The sequence below is a fragment of the Buceros rhinoceros genome, unplaced genomic scaffold (assembly GCF_000710305.1).
Source record: "Buceros rhinoceros silvestris isolate BGI_N320 unplaced genomic scaffold, ASM71030v1 scaffold11478, whole genome shotgun sequence".
NCBI lineage: Eukaryota > Metazoa > Chordata > Aves > Bucerotiformes > Bucerotidae > Buceros > Buceros rhinoceros.
In genome coordinates, this window is record NW_010426380.1 from 2840 (window position 1) to 30043 (window position 27204).

Below are 27204 nucleotides of genomic sequence, written 5' to 3' on the forward strand. Positions count from 1 at the left end.
GGTTCTGAACATTATTGATTGTCAGAAACTAATCCAGCTGATAGATCACAAGAATATGAAAGTCCTAGTCTCTGCTACTCTGTTAAACAACTTTATTTGTCACACTGTTCTGAAATGAGGTGGAACATTTAAGAAAATAATAAATTGTTGGTATTCTTCATTTATTTGTTAATTAGTTTCACTTTTCATCCGGCCAGAATTTCTTCTGAACACTTATATTTTACATCGAAGATGTTTTCTCATGTGAACAAAATGACACCTCCATGGAATAAGTAATTAGGTGAAAAAAGATTTTCCAAATAATTTTGTGTTTCTACCAAACGTTGGACATATTCTTCCTGCCTCTGTGCAGTGCCTAGTGTGGATTCCTTGGGCACAGCCGCAAAGGAGCCAATGAAAACTCAATGAAATCAAGGATAGAGGAAGAGAAGGAAGATGTTTCCTGTCACTTGAACTTCTTCTGACTATCTTTTGCTTTTCCTATATTGTAGTTGCCTCTCCTTCAGAAAGAAGAGATTTCATAATGAGTACCATACATTACTCTCATGTGCATTATAAAGTGTATAAAAGGACAGTGAATAAGGAAAAGGAGACTTTCTGTTGCCACATCGCTTAGCAAGCAGCAGAACTGGGTACGCCTGCACAGCTTCTGACGGCGCTGGGGAAAAGCGGCTTGCTAGCATGGCCTGACAGAGAACTTCAAGAAGAAACGGGACTGCCAGGCATTCTCCTTCCTTTTTGTCTAGGACATACACAGTTCTTGGAACTGACGTGTGTTTCCCTGCCTGTTCTGAACCGTTTGCCAAGTCCCAGTAACGAGTCTGCCTCTGGGCATGGGAATACACCCATCCTTTCTGCTCCAGATGGCTGCATTGACACGAGTAGGAGATAACTGCATTAATACTCTGATTACAGCCCTTACAGTACGGTGAATACACACATACTTCAACTATAGATCAGTGAACATAGATGTCTTTTCATCCCAAATAATGAAATAGAAGAAACCCTCAGAATAATTTGGAGAAGAAATTCAAGTATATTTGAGAAGAGAAAATAAAAATACGTAAACATGGATGAAAGATAAAACACGCTTTGTTTTATGAATGTTGCTTGACTTCCCTGGGTTTTTTGGTTTGTTTTTTTTTTTTCCGAAATACTGAATAAGCTTTTGCTGTTAGCTATGCCAACATATGGTTCTCAGACTTAGGACAACTGTCACATCAAAATGTTATTTCCGTGTGTAGAAGTCAGCTGATTTGACAATCTTCTTGTTTTATTATCATTGACCTTCATTTCCTTAAACTCTTCCTGAATTTTAGCATGTGAATAACTAACAAAACCCAAAACAAAACAGAACAAGAGAAATAGATAAATATCTTCTGTAAGTACCACGACTGTAATTTTCAGTAGTGCAGAGGTAGGCACCTGAAACACGTTTTGTTTAATGGAAGAAACCCACTCCTCCCTCCATACCTGTATTGAGCTTCACATGTTTAAATTTCATGGCCGGAGAGCTAAGTAGTAGGATAGCGGTCTGTTGAAATCCTCCATCTAAGGATAATTCTTGACCTTCTTCCACGCTTGAGTTACAAATAAACATTTCCTGAAGTGACACTGCAAGACTGGGTAACAATTGTGTGTCTCTTTTTCCTGCACAGCTATACTTACTGGTGGACCACAGGTGTGCTAAAGCATTTGCCTCTTCCTTTTGACGAAGGTATGAACTCTGTTTGCTCCTTGCCTTGCAGAGTATCTTGAAAATGAAATTTTAGTCACAAATACTTTTTAACTGTTTCAAGTCCCAAACCTCAAAAAAGTAACGTTTCCAGGATGGTTGATAAATGTGTTCCCCACCCCTGGTGAGCTATGAATTGTCAACTGCAGGTTGCAAGAGATACTTGACTGGCTAAAACTTGACCTCCATGTGTTTGTGTGCCAAGGTGCACTTCATCCTATATATTTTTTCTTTGTTTATTACTATATAGTCTATGCTGGTGGTTACTCCAGATGACGAGGTATAACTAGCGTGTCTTACTTCTCCAGGATACTGTGGAGCATGCTTTATTAGGAATCGTCATCAGGAAGGGAAATCAAGTTATGATGCTTGATAATGCGTATTTATTACAGATGTGCTGTTCTTATGTCATATTTTCTCGTGTTAGAGGGGATATGGCTGTAGAAAAATGCCTGGTAGTGTGGCTAGGTAAGCAGGCTACTCTTTATTTAGATTTTTGCAGAGTCAGTGATTGTTAGTAAAAAGACCATTTTTTCCTTTTCCTCAGTGACATGCGCTGAAAACAGACGGAAGTTGACACTGAAGAAATTCCACAAGTATGAAGAGGAAATTGATATCCACAATGAGTTTTTTCGGCCATATGAGTTGAGCAGTTTTGATGAGACCTTCTGCTTGGCAATGACCAATTCTACTCGGTATGTTGGGGTGGTTTGTGGCTATAAATCCTTAACTGGAGGTTGATTTGGTGTGCATTAAATGCACATTTGATTTATTTGGTGAAGTCTGTGTAACACAACAGGTTTTGTGGGTTGTTTTTTTGTTGTTGTTGCTTGGGTTTTTAAGCTTCAGATTCAGCAAACTTCTAAAAACTAAATCACAGTACTGAAATGGAAATGCTACTCTAAACAAATTCTGGTAAGATAGTCCTTGAATTTCCAATTATTTTCCATTACAGGGTGCCAAATGCTTGGGCACTGGAAAGCTAAGAAGCAAGCTTTTCTCTGTGGACTCAGATCACAGATGCTACCTTCAAAGCAATTGTTTTCTAATTGTTCTAAGCATAATCTTAATCACGCTTTAGCTAAAGATTTAAAATTACGTTTCTTGTAGCTTTTTGACCAAATTTGAGTGTTGGCAGCATTTTGAAAACAATGTGGCTGGCTCACAGGGCTTCTTCAGCACACGAGTGGAGCACATTGCTGTAGCCTCCTTGGCAAGTGATAATGTTTGCAGCTGTTTTATGGGACTAAAGAACGCAACTGAAAGCTTTTTAAATACCTAGGGGGTTATATTTACATGACTTTAACTTGTCATGATGAAGTTACAACTTGGTATTTATTTTTATAATGATTTTTTGTTTTTAAGTCAAGGGTTGATGTTCGAGGTGGTTCTTCCAGAAAATTTAAAACTGTCCTGTATTGAACTTTGCTCATGAACAGTTTTTCCTTTCCATTTTGCCAGAGATTTTATGCCTAAGAATGTGGGGATTGATCCAAGTCCATTTACTGTTCGTAAACCTGATGAAACTGGAAAATCAGTGTTGGGGTAAGTCTGAAATATGAAATTTTGTTCTAATATAATAGTATTAGAATTGTAATGCAAGTGTATAAACTCTGTGTGTGTGCCTGTGTAGCCTGTTCTCTGTTACAAGGGAAATAAAAAAAATCATCAGCATTAAACTGTAGAACTGTACACATTGAAAATCATACCTAATTTGAAATTTTTATTTGACACTGGGAATTCTTTATTCAGGCTTGTTTAATCTTTTTTGTTTTCTTGTACTCCTCTAAGTGAAACCCATGAGAAAATTTTATCTAGAATAAAGATAAAGTGAAAATTTGATTCTGTCTTCTTCCTAGTGGCAATTGTATTCTGTACTGGAGATGACAGGAATGCATAGATTATTGTTGTCTTTAAAGAAAAGAATTAATAACATGGGAATAAATAGAACATATCCTGAAAGCAATCGATGCCAGTTTCAGCATAGTTTTTGATTTAAAAAATAATATTAACTATATTTATAGATAAAATTATGTAAAACAGTTCAGTAAGAGTTATTGGGACAAATGAATGTTTCCTGTAGCTGAGTCCGTTTTGCATCCTCGACTTGCTTTGTTACTTTATTTGTTCCATTGCTGTGTTTGATGGGGATTTCTCCTGAACCAATTAATTCTTTCTTTGATACCTCATATTAAGGAAACCTTTTGTCAGTAATGACTAAATCTGTGCTGTCACAACATTATAAATGTTTTTGAAAATTTGCTGTTCTGTTAAAAGCTACAAAATTTGACTCTTTCATAAATAATATCTGTTGTGCCTCATCCCGGAAGGACTCACCTTCGATAAATCTTGAGAGTAGACTATGTTTATCACTAGTAGAACCTGATTTCATGCTACCAAAGTTCCCTGGGAATAAGCAGAAAGACTGTCAACAGTTACACAGTTTACTTCTGCTAAGAATTGTGAGTTTATGGATGCTTTTGAGGATAAGCTTTATTCTTCCACTTTGGTATGGTGTCAGATTTTGGACTAATTCATTTCTGTCCAGATATTCCATTAAGTCCTTGACTGTTCTATATATTCCTGAGACATTTTGTGTCAAGCTCTCCACTGTGATTTTTAGGGGTTATTATGAGACAGAGAATCAGCTGGATCAAAGCCACATTCCAGGACTCCCTGGTTATTGCTCATAAGGTTTCCCATGCATTGACTGTGTAGTGGGGTAAAAAGCGGCTTCAGTCTTCCATGTTGCCCATATTTATCCCTTGGTAGAGGTGGTGTCTTTGCCGTGCACATTTGTCATCATCTTTTGTTCTACTATGACATTTCTGTAGGATTTGGTGATCTGTTTTCATCTGTAAGGGTTCTGGTCCCCTAGGACAATAAGATCTTGGCTTCTGAGTGTGTGTTGGGGCTGGGGATATCACTGTTGTCAGTGCTTGGCTACTTGCTCCATTCTTCCGCTTTCAGAAAGAGCTGCTTTTCTTGTGACCTTCATCTCATTTAGAAAAGTAGGGAAGATAACCATAATTTTCTCTAAAAAGAATGTGGTGTGTCATAATTTTCTGTAAACTTATATCTAAGGAGCTCTCAATTTTTGCCAACTCAGAAATTAAACTTTCCTATGGTGTTTTTTTGCCATAAGGCACTTGTTCCAGCTTCAGATAAGAGTTCTTCTAATAATGTCCATGGGAGTGGGGCTCAAGATCAAGAACATTTGGGAGGACTCTCCTGCTTGTTTATACGTGTCCCTAAAGCATGTAAGGTTTAGCTAATTCACTGCAGGAATAAACTGCTGTATGAGTTTGCGAAAGGCAGAACTCTTTGCCATGGTCGAGGTGTGCTCCACTAGAGCTGATACTGGTGAACCTCCGTGCCTTTGCTGATGAGAAAGCTGCAGCTCAGAGCAGCATTTGCTCCAGACTGCATGCTGTTGACAAAGCCTTTTAGCATCCTGCTGTCTTCTTTAGTCCCTTGCTTTAGTCACACACCATGTCAGCGTATATATGGATAGTCACCGCGGGAAGGAGGGGCTGTTGCTTCCCCTGTTTCCAGATCTGGCTTGTCTATAGACATATTCATCACCTGCTTTCCAGTCCCTCTTCCTCCAGAGTCCCTGAAAGATTGTGACAGCGTCTGAGAGGAAAGTGCAACCACATACCCTCTATGGCCAGCAGAAAAAGCTATAGAGGATGTAAGGGTGGTACAGTTTCTGATGGGTACAGTAATGTATACCTTGTTCAGGTAAACCCAGTGTTAGCCTGCTGAAGTATAGATGCTGTATCTTGAATAATTCTTACAAACAAGGCACCTTTTTATATCAACTAGAATGACTGGAGTGAGAAATACATGCCACGTAAAGGAATGTTGCTAATTAAAGAACTCAATTGAGGGGAGAGGTATGGAAAAGGAGAAAAGTGGCATTATGAATAAGATTTTGGGGCCCAAAATTAAGAAAGGTAGTGGAGCGGATAATGTTGTTAATCAGAAAGTGAAACTTTTTCCTGGATCAAAGCCAAAGATGTTATGTCTCAGTAAATTTTTATTCCTTTTTATTCAGTCAGTCTTGCGAGGGGGGATTTAAGTAAAGAATCAGAAAATTGATGGAGAAAAGCTGACATAATCCTATGAGCTCTCTTTAAATGCTCTGGAATAAGACTGAAGAAAAGTAAATCAATTGCGGGATTCAAAAGATGAGCCACAAGTTGCTCCAGAAGATAGAACACACTTGCCCTAGTAGGATTGTAACCCAAATGAGGAATTTCAGATACTTGTTACTAGCGCACTGGTTTCATAAATACACACTGCCTTTCCTAATAGGAACAAAAGTAATAGAGAAGAAACCGTGCTGCAGCGCAAAACAGCTGCTAGTGCTCCTCCACCCCCAAGTGAGGAAGCAGTGTCAAGCAGTTCTGAAGACGATTCTGGAACAGACAAAGAAGATGAAGGTGCCGTTTCTCAACGTTCAACTCCGGTAAAGGTGACCGATACAGGAGACAATACCAAAATCACAGAGGTAAGAAATTATTGTGGCAGGCAAGAAGGCTAATTAGGGACTTAAAATTCACATTTCCATAAAAAACCCGTAAATGTTACAGAGCAGTCAGAAGTGAAGCACTGCAAAATTCAGCAGAAGAGGTGTCCAGCTTGATTTCTTTGTGTGGATATTAGTACAACTGCTTGTAAAACTTTGCTGTTACTCTTGTCATGTAACAGTGAAACAGCGGAAAATAACATTTTTCAAAAAATGCAAATCACTGTTAGAAACCTGTGGCATTTGAAAGGTGCTCAGGTGAGGTGTAGTCCATTACACAAACCATAAAGACAGTCTACGTTAGCGTGTTAATTCCGAGCAGCAGTGCACCTTTGATCGTTGTCCCTTACCACGCACTGGCGCACATCATGAGGTGGCTTGGAGCGTGCAAATGGGATTCCTTTTTGGGTGAAACTAAACTGGGAGATGCTAATCTAGAAATGGGCTTGATCTGCCTGCTCTAATCGACATTTAATCCATGGGAGCTTATCTGGAGCAAACTCCCTGAAAAACCGGTGGTGTGGATCTGAGGTCCTGAGCGCCACCTCTTTCAATTACAAATCTGTTCCTTCTGAATGATGCCACCTGCTCAGGTGGATATAACTATAAATTAAGGTTTGATCTGACTACATTTCAACCTGAATTCTCTGAAGCTTATTAAATTGCTGTTTTGTGATCTCTCGGTCTGACATTTCAAAAGAGAAAGAAAAGAATGTAACTCCAAAAATGTGCATAATGTTGTCACATTGGTCGTACGCTGTTATTACTACTAAGGTTGAAGGTAATGGCAGGATAATAGTGAAATGTATCCTCAGTCATACGAAAAGAATGTGTATTCTCAGTTGTGGGCTATTAACCTTTCTTTGCTAGTATATCTCCAATTCTGTTGGAATCCCTTGGGTGCTAATTTAATGAAAATACTAATTCGTTTGAAGTATTATGAAATATGTCTTTTATTAACTCATTTTCTTCAAATTCTTTCTTATAGATAAACATTTTGGGTTCCACTGAAAATATCTTTGCAAAGAGATATGCTAATGCAAGATACTTGATCTGAAATTTTTCCATTATCTCTGAATAGTAAAGTACCTGTTTGCCAGCAAGTCAGGTTGTCTCTAGATGGTTTTTTAATAACAGAAATCCAACTGGAAATTTTATTCTTGATTCTTACCATTTCACGGGTTACCTCATGTCACTTTTTCCATCTGTGTGTTGAACGCACTTCAACACTCAGACCCAAGATATCTTTTTTAGAATTTTAAGATGCTGAAAGGAAAGATGCATGTAAATACAAAATATGATTTAAGATCGTATTGAATTTTAATGGCTTGCAATTGAGTGAGCTATTCTGATTCTCTTAGTAATGCACATGAAGAAATATTTTCCATTTTATTAGCACTTTTTCATGCACTGAGTTTTAGTCATAATTAGCATTGTTAATTTGTGTCATTGCTTATGAAAGTTGCGGTACTGAAAAGGATTACCTATTCAGTTATGCTGAAGTGCTATGTTAGCAATTAACTTGGGTTACCATTAATGTCTGCCTGCCATCGTAAATTTGTTTATTCTCTCCAAAAGTGCCAGGCATCTCTTAGATACAATATTTCTGAGGGCACGATGCTTATGGAAATGTTCTGTTCCAAAACCAAACATAAAAATTAGTAGTCTTGAAGACTGTGCTAGACATTAGCTTTTAATATGTTCACCAGCTGACCTTTAATTAACTTGTGAAGTGGTGTTTTTCTGTTACCAGGCTAAGCAGAACGTCAAATATGGTCTTTTAAAGCAATGTTTTGGAATTATTTTTGTGGCAGTGGCCATTATTTGTTGTGTCTGCCCATGTAGTTAAAAAGTTTAAAAAGAAGACCTGTAGTGGAGAGTTTCAAAATTTGGTTGCTAAACTGAATAATGTAGCAAGAAACAAAGCAAGTATGACTAGAGAAGGTGATTATCTAGTTGATTAAATAAGCATCTATTTCCTAAAACTGATAAACCATAGACATGTTTCAGAAAAGTTTTATTTTTTTCAAGTTATGCTTAACTTTAAAAAGAAGACACTTCAATGAAGAATGCTGTTAAAAGCCTAGACTTACAAATATCCCATGTAACGTCTCTGTTAGCTAAACTGACAACTTACTAGCACTCTTAACCAGTGGCACTTCATTGTTTTCCCATTTCTGCACACGGATTCTCTATAGAATTGTTCAAAACTACTGGAAGTTTGGGTGAAAAACAGTAGTGGGGGGGGATTTTTCAGTGTAAAAGAGTTGAGATTTATATTATTATAAAACGTTTGTTATATTTGTAGGTGCGTTCTTGAGTAAATATGGTTATTCCAGAATGATTGAATATTTGGTCAGGGATGTGAATTTTGGTAGTTTTCCCATCAGTAACTCTAGAGAAAAATGACCATTATGGTGGAGAAAACCCCAAACAGCTGGTTCCTTTCTCCTCACGTCTCACAGAAGGCGATAATAAAATACATACTTCTGGTCAGGACATATCTTTCGAAAGTTCTTCTCTGACTTGAGATCTTTTTGAACTAAAAGAAAACTATTTTTATAGTTGACTTGCTTAGTGTCACGTGTGTCTTGTCAGTAAACCCCCTCAGTTTATCAGTGAATCATTAGCCAGAGTTAGTGAAGTATTGCATGTACATTGGATCCTTGCGAGAGTTGACTGACATTATTGTGTAATGCAGAAAGTAAAAATAGTTCTGTTCAACCTGAAGTTCATAATTATTTCAGAACTGACAGCAGGAAATGTGAAAGCAAATGTGGGAGCATGTTCGGAACGAATATGATTTATTCTGTATTAAGTTTTGACACTGAAGAGAATTTAATACCTACATCATTATACGTACTATAAATATAATTTATTCTCCTAATACATTGTTTTATCTGCTGTTATCTTTCAAGAAACTTTTCCTTTACTTCTTGAACGAATATAAATAATATTTTTAATAAATTACTTTTATTTTTAAAAAAACCATAAACATGTACAAGCTAAGTTTACTGTGTATAAGAGAAACTTGTGTGGTTTTGCCTGAACTTTTGAAATTATTTTCAGGTTTAGAAAGAATTCCTTGCTTGAAAGCAAACTTTTCTTTGGGTATTGTTATGGTACCCTCAGTCTGAAGCTTTCTTCTTATGTTCCAGAATGTAGTGCAATCGACGAAAGATGTGTATGGAGTCAATCTTTCAGATGTTCCTTCAGAAGATGATCTGACAGTATACACTAGGTGAGACAAATTTCCAGTGGTAATCAGTAAAAGATAATTGGAGCTAGTTAAGTACAGCTTGCCAAAGTGCTGCCTTTGATTAAACTTATTTCAATTACAAATTTTAGAGATATTTGGTTATATATACTGTTCTCTTTTTAAACTCAAACTGTTTTAAAATGTCCCTGTCAACTCTGTTATCGGTGGAAATTATGCAGTTGTCTCTGAATGCGAAATTTGTAACTTAAATCAAGTGAAAGATGCTTCGATAGAAATACCTGTCACTTAATATGATCCTTGAAATCAATAAGCAGGTTCCATATTAGGAGGGGTCCTAAGCTATGTAGTCTGTGATTTTTGCATTTTTCAAAAGCTGAATTAACACTAAATCGTATCAGTCATAAGTGAAATAGCCTCTTCTATAGAAATGCATGCAAAGCAACAGAAGTTAAGTTTTTAACATAATGTCTTATTCGTAGAGATCTGTGTTAACTGGTACCTTTTACTAAAAAAAAAGTTGTGTGACTTCCGTTGTTCAAGGAAAATTACTTTTCTGAGTAATATTCAGCCTTTTTATTGAAACATCTTGGCCTTTTTGGCTTGAAATAAAGAATTGTGGATTTTGTAGGGAGTCCTTGAGACTATTACTAAGACTGGTATAGACTAAGAGGAGAAAAGTGGTCAGAATAACTCCCCCTGTAGAAGCACGGATATCTAAGTGACAGGTATTTGTACCGTAAGAAATCGGTTTGACCCTTGCCGCTATTGGCGTTTCATGAAATAGCGACGTTCAAATACATGTGGAGTGTGGGTTTATGTGTGTGTATATACGCACAGCACTAAGCATAGTGTGTGTGATAATGTGCTCTTGCACACCACGTTTTGTTCTTAATAAATGGTTTTGTGACTTCCAACCATATGTGCAGGAGATGAGAAAGATACAGCATAGTGCAGGACAAAATACAGCTCCTTAGGAGGTCCAGGGAAATTCCCACCCAGCTGCTGCACTTTGTGGTAAACTGCTGCAGTGTGGGGCAGCGTGCTGCACAGCACCTGCACGCTGTCCCCAGCCTGTCCCCTCCCCTTGCTGGGAGCAGCTGGAGGTAAAAGCTGGTGGGCAGCGTCAGTATTGGTATCACCTCCCAGGTATCACCTCCCAGCTCTAACTACACAAAAACTTCTGCTTTTATTCAAGGGTAGCTTGGACTTCTGTCCTCTACAGCTGTCACCTCTCCTGCAGGTGCCACAAACTGTCAGCTCCGCAGGTGCAGCCAGTGTATTAATGGGATGCTCCCCCAGCAGAAGGCGGTGACTCCGTTGTATCAGGAGTGCTGGCCGTGGGTTGCCAGTTAAAAAGTGTGTGCTTATGCTATTGTTCTCAAATTCTCTCTTCAATATCACAAAATAACACTGAAGCCAAAAAGCAAGTGGTTCAAATCTTTTTTTTCTTAAATCAAAAATTAAGTTGACCCTTTTGAATTTTTTTTAACTCAAACCAAAACTGAACTAGAATGCTTTCAGTTATAGATGAACTAGGACTGGACCGAAAAGTAAGTTACTCAGTTTCCCAGTGGAGGAGATTCTTTCCTGAACCGCAATCTTTTTCTCTGAAAACTAGTCAGAATAATGTCAATTTAATATTGGAGATCAGCTGGAGAAATTTAGCTCCAAGTTGAAGACTCTTTTAGTACCTAAAGGCTTATAATGCTGTTGCCAAGAGAGAGTTTGTTTATGCGAGACATCAGGAGTGCAAATCAATTCTATTTGCTTAACCAACCCATGGTTCAAGCAGCTGCTTAGAATGTAGAATTAACAGAGTCTGAGAAAAGGAATGTCAGAAAATCACGTGTCATCTCAGAAATGTGCCTAGGGAAGTGAGAACGTGTGAGGCACTCACTGAAATGGGCTTGCGTGCCTTTGGTTTTATTTTCTCACGTGTAACAGCAGTGATTACCTTGTTACATTTGAAACCTTTTCAGTTTGTGAGGGGAGTTTTAATTGGTAATGCTACCTTCTCATTTGGTGATACGTGATGGTTAATCCTGACTTAGTTCATTCATCCTCTGAAAGCATCTTTTTTCTATTTAAGTCTTTTTCTGTTATTTTTTCTGTAGGGGTAGCTCCTTCTCTTGCACTCTATAGTTCTTTGAAATTCCTATTTCTACTTACTTCCTATATGCTGAGTAATTTGGAGATAGTGCACTTGAATAGGGTTGAGGAGAATGTTTTTCATTACCTCTGAAATTTGTAACTTCACTTATGCCTCTGACTTTGGTTCTTTAACCACTGGAAATGGATGCCAATTTGACAGGTAGCCCCTGGTATACCAGATAGTTACTGTTCTTCTGCAAATCACCCAGTGTGAGCTGGTGTCTGCCACGAGTCAGATGAACAGCTCTGTGATAACATCCAGAATTGCAGCTACTTCCCATTTTATCATTTTCCAGGCTGGACTGACACTCAGTCCGTTGTTACAGTAGCACTGTAAACCCCATGGAGGCTTCGAAGCTCCCTATTCACATCCTTGTCAAGACAAAAAAACGCTCACATTTATTTCATTTCCCTCAAGCAATGCAGGTTTTAAAAATACAACAATGACCAATTCCTTACCTCTTTTAGCTAACAAGACATAGGGTTTTTTCCGGTCTAACGTGCCGATTTATGGGGGAAGTATAGATTTTGCTGACATTTTTTTACTTACAATGTACATTGTTTGAGAATAGCAGCAGTTTATGTCACAGTGTGATTATAGCTCTCACCTCAAGTCTTTTTCTATTATTGTAATAAGGGAAATGGAGATGTAGGATCCTGACTCGACAGCATTGGCCATGTTATGTGTTTTTTCAGATTTGAAATACCTCAGGTTAAGTTACTTTACATCAGCTGGTCTATTTTAAGTGTATATGCAAATACAAATGAAAATAAGCTCGAATCTGTTCAGCCCGTTTTCACTGATGGCTGAGATAACTTGTGTTAATTCTCCTCAAAACAGAAATCGTTGAAGTTGGAAGGGACAGGAGGTCCCTCAAATAAATTGAGGATGTATACTGCAAATTAACTGTGTGTGGTGTCTTACTGTTGTCTGGTAACTTGCTTGTGTTAATTTAGGACTTGTTTGTTTCAGAATATTGGATAATTTGAAGCAATTAATAAAAATACTTCCACTCTTGCTTTTATTTGTTTTCTCAAGCTTGTTTCAATAGCAAGCTCCTGCACTAGAAGATCTTAATTATTTCACTTATAAATCTCTTATTTAGAAATGTAAGTATTCATTCCTTCAGCACCCAAAGGCGTGTTGTGTCTCTAAGGCTTTAGCTGCTGCAGTATGGAATCTGAATGGAGCAGAAAGAAAAGCCACAGTTCAGTTGTTCAGGGATGTATTGTTCCTTTGTCTTCTGTACACCTTACCATGCAATTCCTTTTGCACTGTTAATAGTTCTCTGTTAAAATGTAGTAAATATTTCTGAAATAGACCAATAAGACTCTTTTTAAGCTAACTGGAAGCTAACTATTAAGAAAAAGCCTTCATCTCAGAAAATGAAAGTATTAAATCACAACTAACATTTCCTTCTGTTTTCAGAAGCACAGAAGCGTTGGAGGGTGCACAAATTGAGTTTGAGTGTGAGATAACTACAAATTCCTATGTCTGAAACCCTCTGAATTTTCCTGTTAGATTGAGAGAATTACATTAGTGATTAACTATTCATTTTTTAATTTTGCTCCAATTCATTGTCAAGAAAAAAAGCCGTAACGGCAGTTTCCAGCTTCAGTGCCTATCAGCAAATGTTTGGAGGTGGGGGAATTCTCCCAAAAGGTTGTGCTTGTAAATAAGTGATCTGGACTAACAGCGTTTCAGTTGAATAAACTAGACTGAGTTTGGCAGAGGACCGACTTAAATCTGAAACTTGGGAGACTTTCTGTCTCTTGTGTTGGCTTTTCCCATAGGCTGTTCATCTGACTGATTGCCTTGAAAAAGACCTAAGACGTTGGCTGCAGAGGGCTGCCTGTTTCGTAGGAACAGAGGCCTCTTTCCAACCCATGCCATAGTAGGTGACACCAATCGATAGGCAAATCTTTTTCAAGCTTAAAGAAGCTGCTGAGTTCTCACGTGCACCACCTGCAAAGTTTTAAAAACCTCTCTTGTTTACCAGCGAGGTAGTTCGTGATCAGTGACGTACACAACATGACTTAAAGACTGATTTTGGGGTATCTTTTTCTTTCATTTGCTGAATTCTGGGGGGGACAGTGCTTCTACTTTCTTTGATTTATTCTCTGATCTACTGCTTTTTCCAGGTTCATTCAGCTGGGACAGAGTCAGCATAAACAAGACAAAAGCAGCCAGCAGTTTTGCTCAAAACAGCACTTGGATAGGATTATAAATTTGTAAGTACTCTTCTTCTTTTTCTCTTTAGCCTATTTCTTTCTGCTTTTGCCATTAGATCTGAAAAATCATCAGATAAATTTAATATTAAATTGCTTGAGAGTCATACTTGTGTTGCTTTTACTGCATAACAGGGATTCAATGCACAGCATGAAGAATTAGGTTCCTACTTCCTCCTTGTAACTTAAAGTGCATTGGGTTTTGTGGTTTGGTTTTTGATTGTGTTTTCTGTTGGACGGGGGCATTGTTGGCATGTTTGGGTTGTTGGGTTTTTTTTTTAGTATTTGTAGTGCCAAGGTTTTTTTATTAAAAATTCTTAGAAGTCATGCGTTATCACAACGCAAAGTGCTGAAGCTACTGAGTTTAAAAGGCAATTTCTTCTTGCTGTGATTGCTTTTGAGCATTCGAAAGGGATTGGTTGACCTGCATACTCATCGTTAAAAAAACGTTCCAAGTTGCTGCTCAGTCTCTGGTGTGCAGTTATCTGAATTTGTTTGTTCTGAGAAGGCTATGAGTGCCCTGTGTTTGGTTTAGTGGACATGCGAGGAGTCTTGAGAGGTCAAATGGGATATTTTTACATTTTTATTTTTCTGGTGAGTGGCAAGGTGCTGGAGAGAGTAAAGTGGGAACTGATTCCTGCTTTGTTTTGTGCACTCGATGCCTATCAGTGTCACTGAAGTCAGAGGATCTATACTAGCTGTAATCAGTACCCAGAGTGCTTTAACTGAATAAAAGACCATTTTAAATCTTGCATAGGTGTTATTTTAACAATTAGTCTGCCACATTTTCCTCAGAAGTACTTCCTTGGGGTTTTTTGGTTGTTGTCTGCTCTTCGTTGCGTGCTGGCTCTATGCATTTGTCAGTGATACTTTGAGTTGATGACATAATTCTTTAAAACAGTTCATTTGTTAACTACAGATATATTTTGCATCTTGTTCCAAGCAGGTAACGAGATGATGGTAGGTTGTAAGGGAAGATCAAGCTCTGAGAGCTTTTTGTCAATGAAACACTTGAACACTGTAATCGCAGAAGATTAGTATGGGAGCCATATTCCACAAAGCCAGTTGTGGTGGGTTGGTAGGAGGATTTGCTCTCCAGGGGTGTCTGCCATGTGGAATAACTTCTGTGTTTTCTGTTGCAAATGGAGTAACTTTCCGTTGACTGTGGAAAATAACTAGAATATTAAAATTACAGTAGATGCACATGTTTAATTGATACTGAAATAAGGAATTATCTGTTTGTGATTGTGGTTTGATCATCCATTCCCTCTATGCTGATGAAGTGAGGGAACCGTGAACACAGGACTCACCAAGTAGGGAGAGGGACTGGGGGTGTCTCAGTGGGGCTGAGGGAGCAGGATAACATGAAACAGATTTAATATTGTGTATGAGACAACCTTGCCTAATAGCAGTGTCATAGCTTAGTCATTTGGTATTGCATACATCTAAAGTGATGATGTCACCGCGCATGGTTCATCATTAATAAGCTTCGACTTTGTAGGTAAATGTGCCTGTAGTTTTATAATAAAATACATCTAATGGGTATTAAAATAGTAAGCTAGTTCGGCAATCTGTAAAACTGCTTTTAAAATGAAGTACAACCCTGAATGTTTTAAAGGGAAAATGGTTATTACAAAATTATTTTATGGCAATAAGAATATTTTTTCTATGAGCAGAGGTGATTCCTTTTGTGTAATCGCAAAATCTCCCAGCATGTTTGGCAGTGCAGGAGATAATTTCTTTCTTGCCCTCTTAAAGTAAATTATTCCCCGTGCTATGCTGCTGTAAAATGAACACGTTAAAGAGTCTATACACACAAATTCTAGTGGGTTTTGGGGAGATGTTCGTTGTTCTCTTTTCCCAAGTGTAATTTCCATATGGTTCTAAATAGTGGAAGTGTAAAAGTCATAGAGCACACAAATCTGTGCCTCCTGTCACTCCACCTCTCAAAGTCATGTGGATCATCTTTCTGCCCGTTCTGCTAGACATGCTCTTCCGTGCAAATCTGAGAGGAAACAGGGTATCTTATAGTTGGTAAATTTTCTTCTGAAAGTGTATCTTTATAAAGCTTTAATTTTTTCTGCACCTTTTTATAAATGTTTAAATACTGTTTGGACAATGACAGATTGTTCTTTCCAGGAAAGTCACTAAGGTATCCATTCTTTAAAGGTTGTTCAGTTCTGAAACCAGAAAGCTTTCTCTTGCTGTGTTTTAAGTGCTGCTCTGAATCAGGAACTTTCTTATAGAATACTAACTTTTTAGAGGTAAAACAGCATGAACATACTATACTCAATTAGGTCGAGAGAGGGGGTTTTCAGTAAGAGCACCTAAGGCAAATCTTGCACTTGTTGGACTGTATTTCCTTGTTTCTCAAGGAGTGTTTAAAGAAATTGAAAAAATATAGTAACTTGTATTAATTTTGTGTTAGGTACATTTTAGACTGGAAAAAAATCTGGCAAATTTGATTCTCCAATAGTTCCTTCTAGATGGAAATGCAGTTAAACCCCAGTCCTTTTCACAGCAAAATGAAGTACTCTGTCTAAAACTTTGGTTTCTCATCAGAGTGAGATATAATTCAGATGTAGGTTACTTGCTGTGATTTCCACACTTTTCAAGAAAATCTATTTTTCATATACTTTTCCAATCTGAAAAAAAAAAAGCCATCTCACAAGCTTAAACCTTGTGGCCATTTTTAGCAAATACTTAAAGCAAATATATAAAGCAAATACAAAAAGAAATAGTTATTATTTTTACAATGTCACTTCAGTAATATTTATGGACTCAAATATGCATTGTAAAAACACTGAAGAGAAGCATCTGGCTTGAATTTAGAAGCTGTAAGTATAGATTAGGAGCAAAAAATTGGGTACTTGAATGCGGAGTGCAGTGATGCAGTGGAATAATACTGAAGAGGAGCAGAGAATGTGGAAGGATATTGAAGTTCTTTTTCTTGTTCACAGAAATTCCATAAAGGGTAGAGAGGGTAGAGTTTTAGTTAGAGGTAAAGAGAGCTGGACTACTTTTAGCACGATCTATTATCATGTATGTGAAGAGAGACTCTGAGTACTGCAGTGTAATTACTGCTGGCTGACACAGTGCGCCTGTTCCCAGTTCTGTCCTACTCAGTGCAGTGTGATATAAATAACGGAGGAGAAAAATACACTGTCTCAATGTACTTCTTAGATCGAGGAGTTCGAGAATTTTTATTCTCTCCTGAACAGGAAATTGAGCATCTTGATTCTCTGCAGCTCTTCTGGAGAAGAGGGCTGTGCCTGGGCAGTGCAGCCACAACGCTTGTGCATTAACCTTAATTCATCCAGAGGTACCTACTCTCCAGTTTGGTTTTGTGGTGATGCTCAAGCAGGAGAACACTTCAGTGAGTGCTATCTGCAGCATGATCCAGGGCTATGTTCTCCTTAAATACTTGAAAATCGTACCCTGTCTTCAGAGGTGTATCATATAGTCCATGTTTTCAACAGTTCCCTTGGCGCTAAATGTGTAATTTTTATTTTTTTAATCGATACTATATAGATTCCGCTTGGCATCCAGGTGTTGATCAAATGTATTCAAACTGAGTAGCAACTAACTATCTGCAAGTTCGCAACTAACTATGTGCAAATAGTGTATGGGCTTCTTTAGTTTCTGTGTATATGCACATTATCTACATTATTTTCTCACCAAGACAGAAGCAGCAAATTTCAGTGAACAATGGACTACTCTATATCTATTTTTGATAGTTAAATGCACTACTGGAGTAATTTTGATCTGTTATACCACTTTAAAATATAAAAGTAACGGTAGAACAGTACATTTTCTAATTTTAATGAAGTGTTTTTCAACCCCAGTTACTTTTGAAAGCTGTCACCTCAGTTTAAAGCAATTCTCTTGTTCATTCAGAACTTCCATAGGACTGTTAGTATCAAGTCTATTTCTTGGAGGATTAGGTAAAACATAGCTTTATATTTGTAAAATATAAAATATAAAAATGTAAACATGGCGTTACCTCTGTTTTATAACCATTCAGTAGAAAAGGTTGTCATTGAACTTGCCATCCTTCTGGATATTCACACCCTAGGAGTCTGCGGGGCTTTCTGATGTTGAAAGGCAGAAGTAAATGAATAAAGGACGTTTCAAATGTTAAGTATATTTATTTTTTACATTAAGCCCATGCAAAATATCTAAAGTTTCTTGATATTGCTGTGGAAGCAGTGAATCAAAAGATGTTTATAATTAGTCAACAAGCAACTTTGGAAGTTACACGTTGTCTTGGATTCTCAAACATGTTGATGGTTTCACAGTGCAGTGCTTTTTGGCACACTCTCTGCTTCAAATATGCACCCCAGTATGTTGCTTCTCATCATAAAGTTAGATAAACTTCAGTGAAAGAGTTTATTCTAAAAATAGGAAATTGTTATGAATATTCATGGTAATTAGAGGTGAAGAATTTGTTTATGTTCTGTCATCTGATGCACTAAGCTTAAATCGCAGAGGATGTCTTATCTAGTCGCTCTCTTCTCCTGGTAAGGTGGCAGTCAGAGTTTCCTTCTGTTATAAAAAGAAATCCATACTCTGTGCTCCAGCAGAGCACCGGCTCGGTACACAGCTCTTTGTCAGAGCAGCAAAGTTTTTTATCCTTAGTGTCCCTTTTGAAATCTCCCAGAGGGTCTGAATAGATACTGTGGTTTTTACCTACAACTCTTTTTATTTCTTCCTTCAACAGAATAGCTATGCCTCTTAATTACAAGAAGCACTGCATCAACTGTACTTCACAAATATGCAAATATCTTTTTTTAACTGGGAGTCATCTACCTTATTGCCCCCTTTAACTAAAAACTCTCTGCCTCTGTGATGGATGAAATTCTTTGCTGGTTGGTGATTATTTGGATTCATTTGGAGATGTCCTGTGCTTGCTCTCATATTCTTTAACAGCTGTATGTTAAGAAGCATTTATGATCTAAACCTCTGTATACCTCTGAATAAAATAAAATTGTGTAGCTCACTATTAGCCTTTGATTCAGAGCAGAGGTGAGGATAATTAGCCTCTTTGGGTTAACTGATCCAACGTAGATGTGTTGCAGTAACTTTAGTATGTTCTTTTGACTCATATATCCACTGTTCTGGTATTCTAAAAATAGCTTTAAGGATTAGTCTTCCTCACGTAATTTGCATCTTTCCTCTTTCTGACTCTCCGTATTTTACACAGACTATTGTGTGATTCTCCAGCAGTTCTTGCCTGTGAAAATTCTTTTGAAATTTACTGCTCAGGCTGTTTATAAGTTATCTGGATTTTGTCTTTTGTCTGATGAAGAAATATTACCCTTCACTGGGATTCTGAATGGCTTTAGCACCGTCTGTGTGCTTGTCTCTTGCAAAATGGCTTGACTAAGCTGACCGTTACTGAGAATATCTTCCTTTTATGTTCCAGGGAAGTGGTTTTAAAGGCACTGTGGGCACTTTCCCTGCAAATATTTGGTACTTTGTGTTGTCTAGAAAAGACAAAAGACTATTAGGAATCAACTCCACATAAAAGGAATAATTTTGTCATTTTGGGCTTAAATGCTCTGTTCATTTTTAGTCACGCATGTCAAAAAGAATACTGCTGGGAAGAGTCTGAGGAAAAACAATAGCATGACCTGAGTTATAGTCGTCTCTGCTGAGGACTGAAGGAAATAAGTAAGTCTGTGGTGTGATGTTTTCTGAAATACTCTGCTGAAGTTTGACAGGTGAAATGGTTTGGTGTTATGATTTAAGTCACAGCATGACCAGATTTGATGGCAGAAGTTAAACAAAATAGCTGAGCCAATGCTAACAGCTCATAGCCACCAAAAGGGGGAGGTCCTGCTCCTTCCCTCCTTCCTAATCATGTACATTTTCAGTTACTTGAGCAAGCTTTGCTACTTATTACAGCGCTCCATAAATCAGTTCAGCTCATCAGTTTTCAGCAAACTAATTCAGCAAAACCAGCAAGTTTTCTGGCTGATTAATGAGATTATTTAGACCAGTTATCACCAGGGCCAGCACAGAAGAGACAGAGCCACAGGGTCACACGCAGCAAAATTTTCTTACGTTGCTGGTGGCAATTTGTTAGATTGTCTCATCTCATATAACACCCTCGTGACAGATCTGGGAGCAGGGCATGAGCTTTTTCAGGGATCTGAGGAAAGTGGTTTGAACTCCTTGTGATTCAGATTCCCACGTGTGTAGGAAGAATTTTTCCCATTCATCTGCCCTGGCAATACTGAGCTCTGAGCTTTTCGAAGGAAAAAGCTCCTGTGCCTAGCATTTCTGCTAGAGTTGTCAACTGAGATGCCGAGTATTTTGACAACAAAACCGTTAGCGTTTATCTGCCTTACACTGATGTAGATCATAATTTTCATTTATTGATGTCTTTTTCAAATTTAAAAAAAAAAAGTACATTTTGAATACCTGAATGTTCACACTTGATCTATAAGAATAAAAATCTACATGTCAAATCGATGTAAAAAAAAAGCCTGCAACAGTGGCAAGCATACCTTCAGAATGACACACAAATTGTGGTGAAATTTAGCCATCATTTTTCAAAACCCAAGGGCTTCTTTTTAACCTGAAAAACCTCTCTGAGCTATAAAACAATAGTTCAGTATAATTCTAAGTTGATAAAGACCTTGTTACTGCAACACACATAAAAATGTCGTTCTATTGTGTCTTTTCGAACAGCGATCACTGTTAAAATGCTTCAGAAGTTCTGCGGCTTGAAGCTTTATTTTATTTTGGGTTAGTGGGCTGGTGTTTCTCACTTTTCCCTCTGAAGTCTCATTTTGATCCTAACGTCAGCAGCACTGAAATCATATTCTCTAAAAATGTGACTGTGGCAAATTTCTGTGAAATGTGACAGTAAAACTAGTTATTTCTACATTGCATGTTATGGTGTTGTTGAATTTGGGATTTTGTAGTATTAAGTCTAGCAAAAGCCAGGAAGTACTAAACTATATGCCACCTTAGCCCATCTGCTATTAGACTTTTAAATGAAAATTCTCAGGATGCTTCTTCAACCTGTCCCTCTGTTTTTTCTGTGAAGTGATAAATTTCTGTTCATCAATTTAAGAGAACTGTCTTCCTCAAATAATCCTATTTGAGAAAGTAAGTCTTTCTAGAAAAACACAATAGTCCTCTTTTTCTTTTTTTTTTTCGCTAAGTCCTTTGGATACTTCCTTTGTTTTGTCCTGTACTACTCATGTGTGTTGGATCTTTAAATTTTGAATTAGTTTGTGGTCATCATAAATTGTCCATGTTTAAAAGATGTATCTTTCCTCGGAGATCACCTTTCTGATGTTCAGACCTTCTCTCATATTCCTTCTCTCTGCACTGCAGAGAACCGGATTCTAATTTGGATTGTAAAATGCTCCTTTAGATGTAGACTTGTGTAAAGACAGTCTCTTCTTTCTCTAACCTTTGAAACTGGAGTTTTGGGTGGAAGTTGTGACACCTGGATGTGGTCCAGGTTTTGCTCTTGGCTGCTTCTGGAGGATACAAGTTCGGTATGACTGGACAGAGAAGGCTTCCTGCTTTTCAGCCTTCTCCACTTCACAAAGAATGCGGCTGAAATTTTGTTGTATGGAGCTGTTGACGTCTAAGAAAATTCTATTGAAGGCTTTTTCAAGAGCACAGCAAGCAATTTAAAAGGATACCATTTATGGGGGAAAAAACCCCAACCCCCCCCAGAAAAGCCCAAATCTCTGGATTTTCCAGGGTTTAGTAGATTGGATATATTTGCTTAAGATTCAAACAAGGCAACAGAGTACATTTTGCCTCCTTATTTGGATATAGTTTAGAGACTTGAGGAGGACTAATCAATGTTGCAACAGAGGTGGTGGCTTTCTGGTGACTGCTGTATTTCTGAGAGCTAAGCACATCACAGGGCACTTTTCCATCAAAGTATGGAGCATCCTCATTCTATCCAAAGATTTTACTTGTATCTTCTTTCACTGTGGAGACAACGCTACTCTTGGTGAAAGTGTGCCACCACCACGCAGCCTGCTCCCAACGGGATGAAAATAAGCGCACTTTGCCTGTCAAGGGTGCTGTCCTTCACCACGTGGTGTTTATGTTCCTATCTGTGTAATTTTCATTAGGAGGCCAAGTCATAAATAACGTCCTCTCCCTCATGACTCTATTGTAAGATATTAAACTTATTAAGTAGGCTAGATTTTTCCCCGAACAGCGTTAGAGAAATAGCTTCAATGAAATGACTGGATAATACAACCACTCTACAAATAGCTACAGCTTAATACAGGTTTATGAATAAAAATTGGCATGCATGAACATACGATTCTTTTAATATCTTTTTTATCATGTTGTACCAAGTAGATGGAAAACTGAGATTTAGTTACTAAATACTCAAAATTAAATACACTTAGCTGCCTGGCTTCCATTGTGCCTGAGGAAATTACTTTTGACTCATTAGTGCTTCAGAAATGTCATGTCTTTAGAAACAAATCAATAAATAGAGAAGGCATCAAATTAGTTTAATGGCTTTGTTTTGTTATTTTACTTAATTGTTCGCTTGCTAGTAGACTAGACAGGCCAACTACATTTGAGTAAGTGACATCCTTTGGTGTTAGCTAGTGACATTGGTAAGTTAGTACAGTGTGCTAGTGTCAAATACCATTGCTAGGGTCTCAGCTCAAATGCTTTGAACTACATAAATAGTTTAAAGAAGTTACAGGTGCTTTGAAAAGCAATCTGCTTCTAAAGCATCTAGATATAAAGTTAGACTAACGCTTGATGGCAGTTCTGAAAGTGCCCACCTTAATGCTTTGTAATAAAGTGGAGGAAGTAATAATGAGAAGGAACTATCACTCTCTTGGGACAAAAAAAAAGTAGAAAGAAAAGGTTAAGTATGGTAGATTTTCCACAGTAGTATTCATACAGTTCACCAACAAAAACTAAAATAAAAGACTGATTAATAAGAGCATAATAGCAGAGGTTGGACTCTTCAAAAGAGCTTCACCTCTTTTGAAATAAGAGTTTAAGCTTTTCTTAACATGAAAAATGGCAAGCATTTTGGAAATTTTGTCCTAATCATACAGACAGAAAACTTGCTCACATTTTTAGTGTTTGTTTACATTCCACTGTAGTGTCACAGAACTCTTAAAGACTAAGAAGCCTAAACAGGAGGTGTAATACAATCAAATATAAGGGGGGAAAAAACATATATTCTGTGCAGTAAGGCTTTGCTGTCTGCAAACTCTTTAGCTTTACTTTTTTCTCCCATTTGAGAATGGCCAAATGTTTCTGTGACATAACCTAGCAAATTCTGTCTACATCCTGGTAAAATGTAATTTTGTTGTCTCAAATTAAATAGTATACTTGTATAAACAATTCTAGCATTGCATTCAGAGTATAATCAACTGGATGTACTGCTGTGTAAAACGGAAAAATACACATTTAAATATGAAATTGAAAAATGTGACTTTAATGTGGAAACCTTTTTCTTTTATATGCCATATTGCAGCTGTAGTGGAATATTAGGCGTACTATACATTTTATAAGGCTAATGAACCATGGCGTGACGAAACATCCAAAATCCAGCACATTCTGTAGCCTTTTATTAAAATAAGGGAGCAAATTTTTGGCAGTTTTAATAGAGATCCCAGTTTAGAATCGGTGTCAAACATTAGTTTGTGCTCATAATGCAATTAGAAGATTATTCCTGTGGTTCATTTATAGAAGGGCTCTGCCGTTGTTTGAATGTTCCAGTTCTTCCTTGTTTTTTCCCTGTAAAAGAGGAGATTATACACGTAAAAATAACTTCTTGTCTCTTGAAGAGCACCCAGATAGTGAGTCATGACTGTGGCTTCTCGTGGAATATGGCACCGATGCTGCTATCTGAATCTGCGTTGCATTTGGGCTGCTCGATGTTCGCTTTTGGGAGCAGTGAGCTTGGACAGTTAAGTTACTGCTGTAATTTCTTACCTGAGAAGTTCTGAGTCCCAAAACACACGCACATGCTGCAATGTTTAACAATAGTATTCTGACTGTTTTTCAGCCGCTGGCTCTCTCTCCAACTCAGTATGCTGTTACGTAAAGTATTCAGAGAATTTGTCTGCAGTCGCTAAAATAGTAGATGACAAATGAAAAGCTAGTTAAAAAATACTGTCAGCTATTAAACGCAGTTTGAATCCTCACCGCATTATCAAAGAGGATGGAGTAAACCTTGGAATTCTGTATTGATGGCAAGGTGACAAGGCTGATCACAACACAACTAGTGTGAGAGGAGAGCTGAAAGGCCCCTGGTTGTCTGATAGTGGTATGGAGGAGGCGCACAAAGGATGACTGCTCACCATTTCCACACATGTAAGAATAACAGTCAGCCAAGGTCCATGATAACAGACGAAAGGAGGGTCGCATCAGACACGGTTAACTAATGGAACTTATTCCCACAGGGTTCTGTAAATCTCAGAGGTAGCAGAAGAACTAGTGAAGACCTATGGAAATCACTTCCATGAAACGATAGCCCAGCTTCAAATTTTGCTTCGGGTAGATCTTAAAACCTGGTTGCTGAAATCTGGGAGGATATACTGGAGAAGGGGTTGTTCAGTTTTAATAATCTGTCCTCAAATATTGTTGCTTATTACTCCATGAGACAAGGTACCAGGGCCCGTGAAATTTCGGGTCCACCTATAAGTAATGATCTGATCTGAAAAATGTTCAGTGTGTGTGGTGGTAGGAAAGCGGACTCCTTCCAGAACTGAAATCTCTGCGTTGTACTGAATACCTGGGCAGCTTTATTTATAAAGCAGTAATGTTTTGAGAGCTATTTAGACGGAAAATGAGCTTCTCCAGCTGAAACGTGAGCTGAAAATAGACGAGACTGATGATTTAGAGAACTCTTTAAAACATGTATGTAATTTTTTTCATAACTAAGAAATAATGTATTTCTCCTGTTAGGCGTTTATAGGTGCATTGCATCCACTGTTCTGGATAATCATAGTTCTGTCAGGTTTTTTTCTTGGAGTTAATTCCAAACCTTGATTTCCTCTGAATTAAATAGTATTGATAGAAGGAAAAGCTAATACGTAGGTTGCCTTCAGATGGCAATGAATTAGTCATTGAATGTTCTCTTGTGGAATCCAAGCTGATCTGCTATCACAAAAGGTGAAACATCTGTACTGTTCAACTCTGGGGGTATTTTATAAATAAATTACTAAAATATTGCTGGGAAATGTACTCAGTGTATGTATGAATACAGCTTTCACAATAGCTGAAGTGCTTTAAAATGGATGTTACGTACTACACAGAAACTTTTACTGTTTGTTAATTTATTGCCCATTTGCTATAAATAGTTTTGTTGCTGCCTTGCAGCTGGCTGTGGAGAACACATTGCTACTGAAGAGTTTGGCTTAGAACTGTGGAATGTTAAAAACTGAGAAAGACCCTGGAGATCATCTGATCCAGTGCCCTGCTCAGAGGAGGCCCAGACTGGATGATGTTGCTCAGGGCTGTATACTACTTTACTGTTGAATATCCTTAGGGAGGGAGGATCCACAACCTCTCGGAGCAACAACAGCGACTGACAACCCTCACAGTGGAAAAATGTTCCCTTGTATCTAATCAGAATATCCCCTGTGCAATTTGCGTTCTGCTTTTGAAAATGCACTTTTCATTATGTGCTCCGAGAATAGTCTGGCTCCACACAGACAGCCTTCTGTTAGGTAGTTGCAGATAGCAGTAAGGTCCCCTTTAGCTGCTCATCTCCAACTAGAACATCCCAGCGTCTGCAGTCTCTTTTTGGCGTGCTCTGGCTCCCTAACCAGCTTGGTGACCTTTGCTGGACTCATCCAGATATTTAACTGTCTGTCTTGTACGGGGGAGTGTACAAGAGCCACTGGGCACAGTGCTCCAGACACGGTCCCTCAAGCCCTGGACAGAGGGAAACAATCACTTTCCTTGAGCTGCTGGCTGTGCAGTTTTCGAGAGTTACAGTTAAAAGACCAGGTTCTACCTTATGAGTGACTCTGATTGACAGTAGCGCTTAGAAAAGGTCTGACAAACTCAGTTCTTGACAACTTTCAAACTTCGTGTCTTTCTCATGAGTAGCTTCAAGTACTCTGATTCAAAGACAGGATTTATTGTAGGAAGCTGTTGTAAAAAATACTTTTATAAAATACCAGCAGTCCCAATGTCGAGCGTGCTGTTGCTGGTAATAAGTTGTCTGTTTGCTCATAATTAGATGGAAATTTCTTACCTGATACATCCTTTCTCTGTGTTGCTTGTTGTAATTGCTGCTAAGTGGATGGCTCAATAAAGCTCCTCTATGGTCTGCTGTAACGCATGGCACAGATCTGTATCCGCCTGGGTACTTACTAATGGTAGCAGATCTGAGGAAGGATGAAGAAATGAGGACAGAGTGGGGGGAAGTGATAAAGTATTCTGTAAGGTGATTAGCGACCACTTACCTAATTACCCTACTTGGAAAGCTGGGTCTTATCAGGTCTGCAGTGATAAAAATCTAGGTGAGCGAGTTAGTGGGAAGTTGCCCTTTCATTGACTCTCATATATATTTCAAGGAAAAGAAATGCTCTTCTCCCTTTCTGTTGAAAATTTTTACCTAAAGTTCCGAATACTTTGTTTTTTTCCAGAATACCCATCTCCTCCTTTTCTCAAGACAATATTTATGAAGTCCAGCCCCCGAGAGTTGATAGGAAATCGATAGAGATTTTTCATGCGCACATTCAGGCTGGAAGAGGCAACATGCAGCCCCTGGGAAAAGACGACTTCCTCATGTACAGAGAGTACATTCGAAACAGATACCTGTAAATAGCAGCTGGATTCTCCTGCCAGGTCTGATAGGTCATAAAAATAACTTTAGAAAAGAAATGTAATGTTGTTATTTTGCAGTCATAAATTTCTTATCTAACATTTCTATTTATTATTCTTTACTATTATCTATTCACAGTATTGCGCTTTAAAGGAAGAAAATGATTTAATATCTGCTCTTCAGCCGAGAGAGAAAGTGTTTCTTAAGAGACTAAGTGAGCAATCAGAGCACCTACAGTCACTGAAGAGTAGGTAGCAGTTTGTGGCAAAGAAAATATTGCATCTTTTGGTTTTAGATTAATTTCTTACATTGTTATGTTTGCTAGTAAAGCTAAAGTGGTACTTAAGAATCAGAAGAGAATAGCTTTCTTCTTCTTTGTTCCATGACAGCAAACAATCTTTTTCACAGCAGAATGTTTTCTGATATTCCTTGAGGTTTTTAGCAAACCGAGTGCGCTAAAATGACTGCTTATGATTTGCTGTTTTCTTAAGCAAAAGTGAAAAGTACGTGGTTTATGCCAAAATCGAAATTTGCAT

The 27204-nt window shown here is 37.9% G+C and overlaps 1 protein-coding gene across 1 annotated transcript in view; it reads left to right on the forward strand.

Annotated features, from left to right (window-relative positions):
• Positions 1-26667, forward strand: part of LOC104498134 (polyphosphoinositide phosphatase-like) — a gene marked incomplete at its 5' end in the record, with an annotated part of 27866 nt that extends 1199 nt beyond the window's left edge. Inside the window, 7 exons of the mRNA XM_010141476.1 lie at positions 1659-1717; positions 2283-2430; positions 3197-3280; positions 6056-6251; positions 9428-9510; positions 13783-13872; positions 26490-26667. Of these exons, the coding sequence (XP_010139778.1) occupies positions 1659-1717; positions 2283-2430; positions 3197-3280; positions 6056-6251; positions 9428-9510; positions 13783-13872; positions 26490-26667 (838 nt within the window). The remainder of the gene's footprint in view (positions 1-1658; positions 1718-2282; positions 2431-3196; positions 3281-6055; positions 6252-9427; positions 9511-13782; positions 13873-26489) is intronic.
• Between the last annotated feature and the right edge of the window lie 537 nt (positions 26668-27204).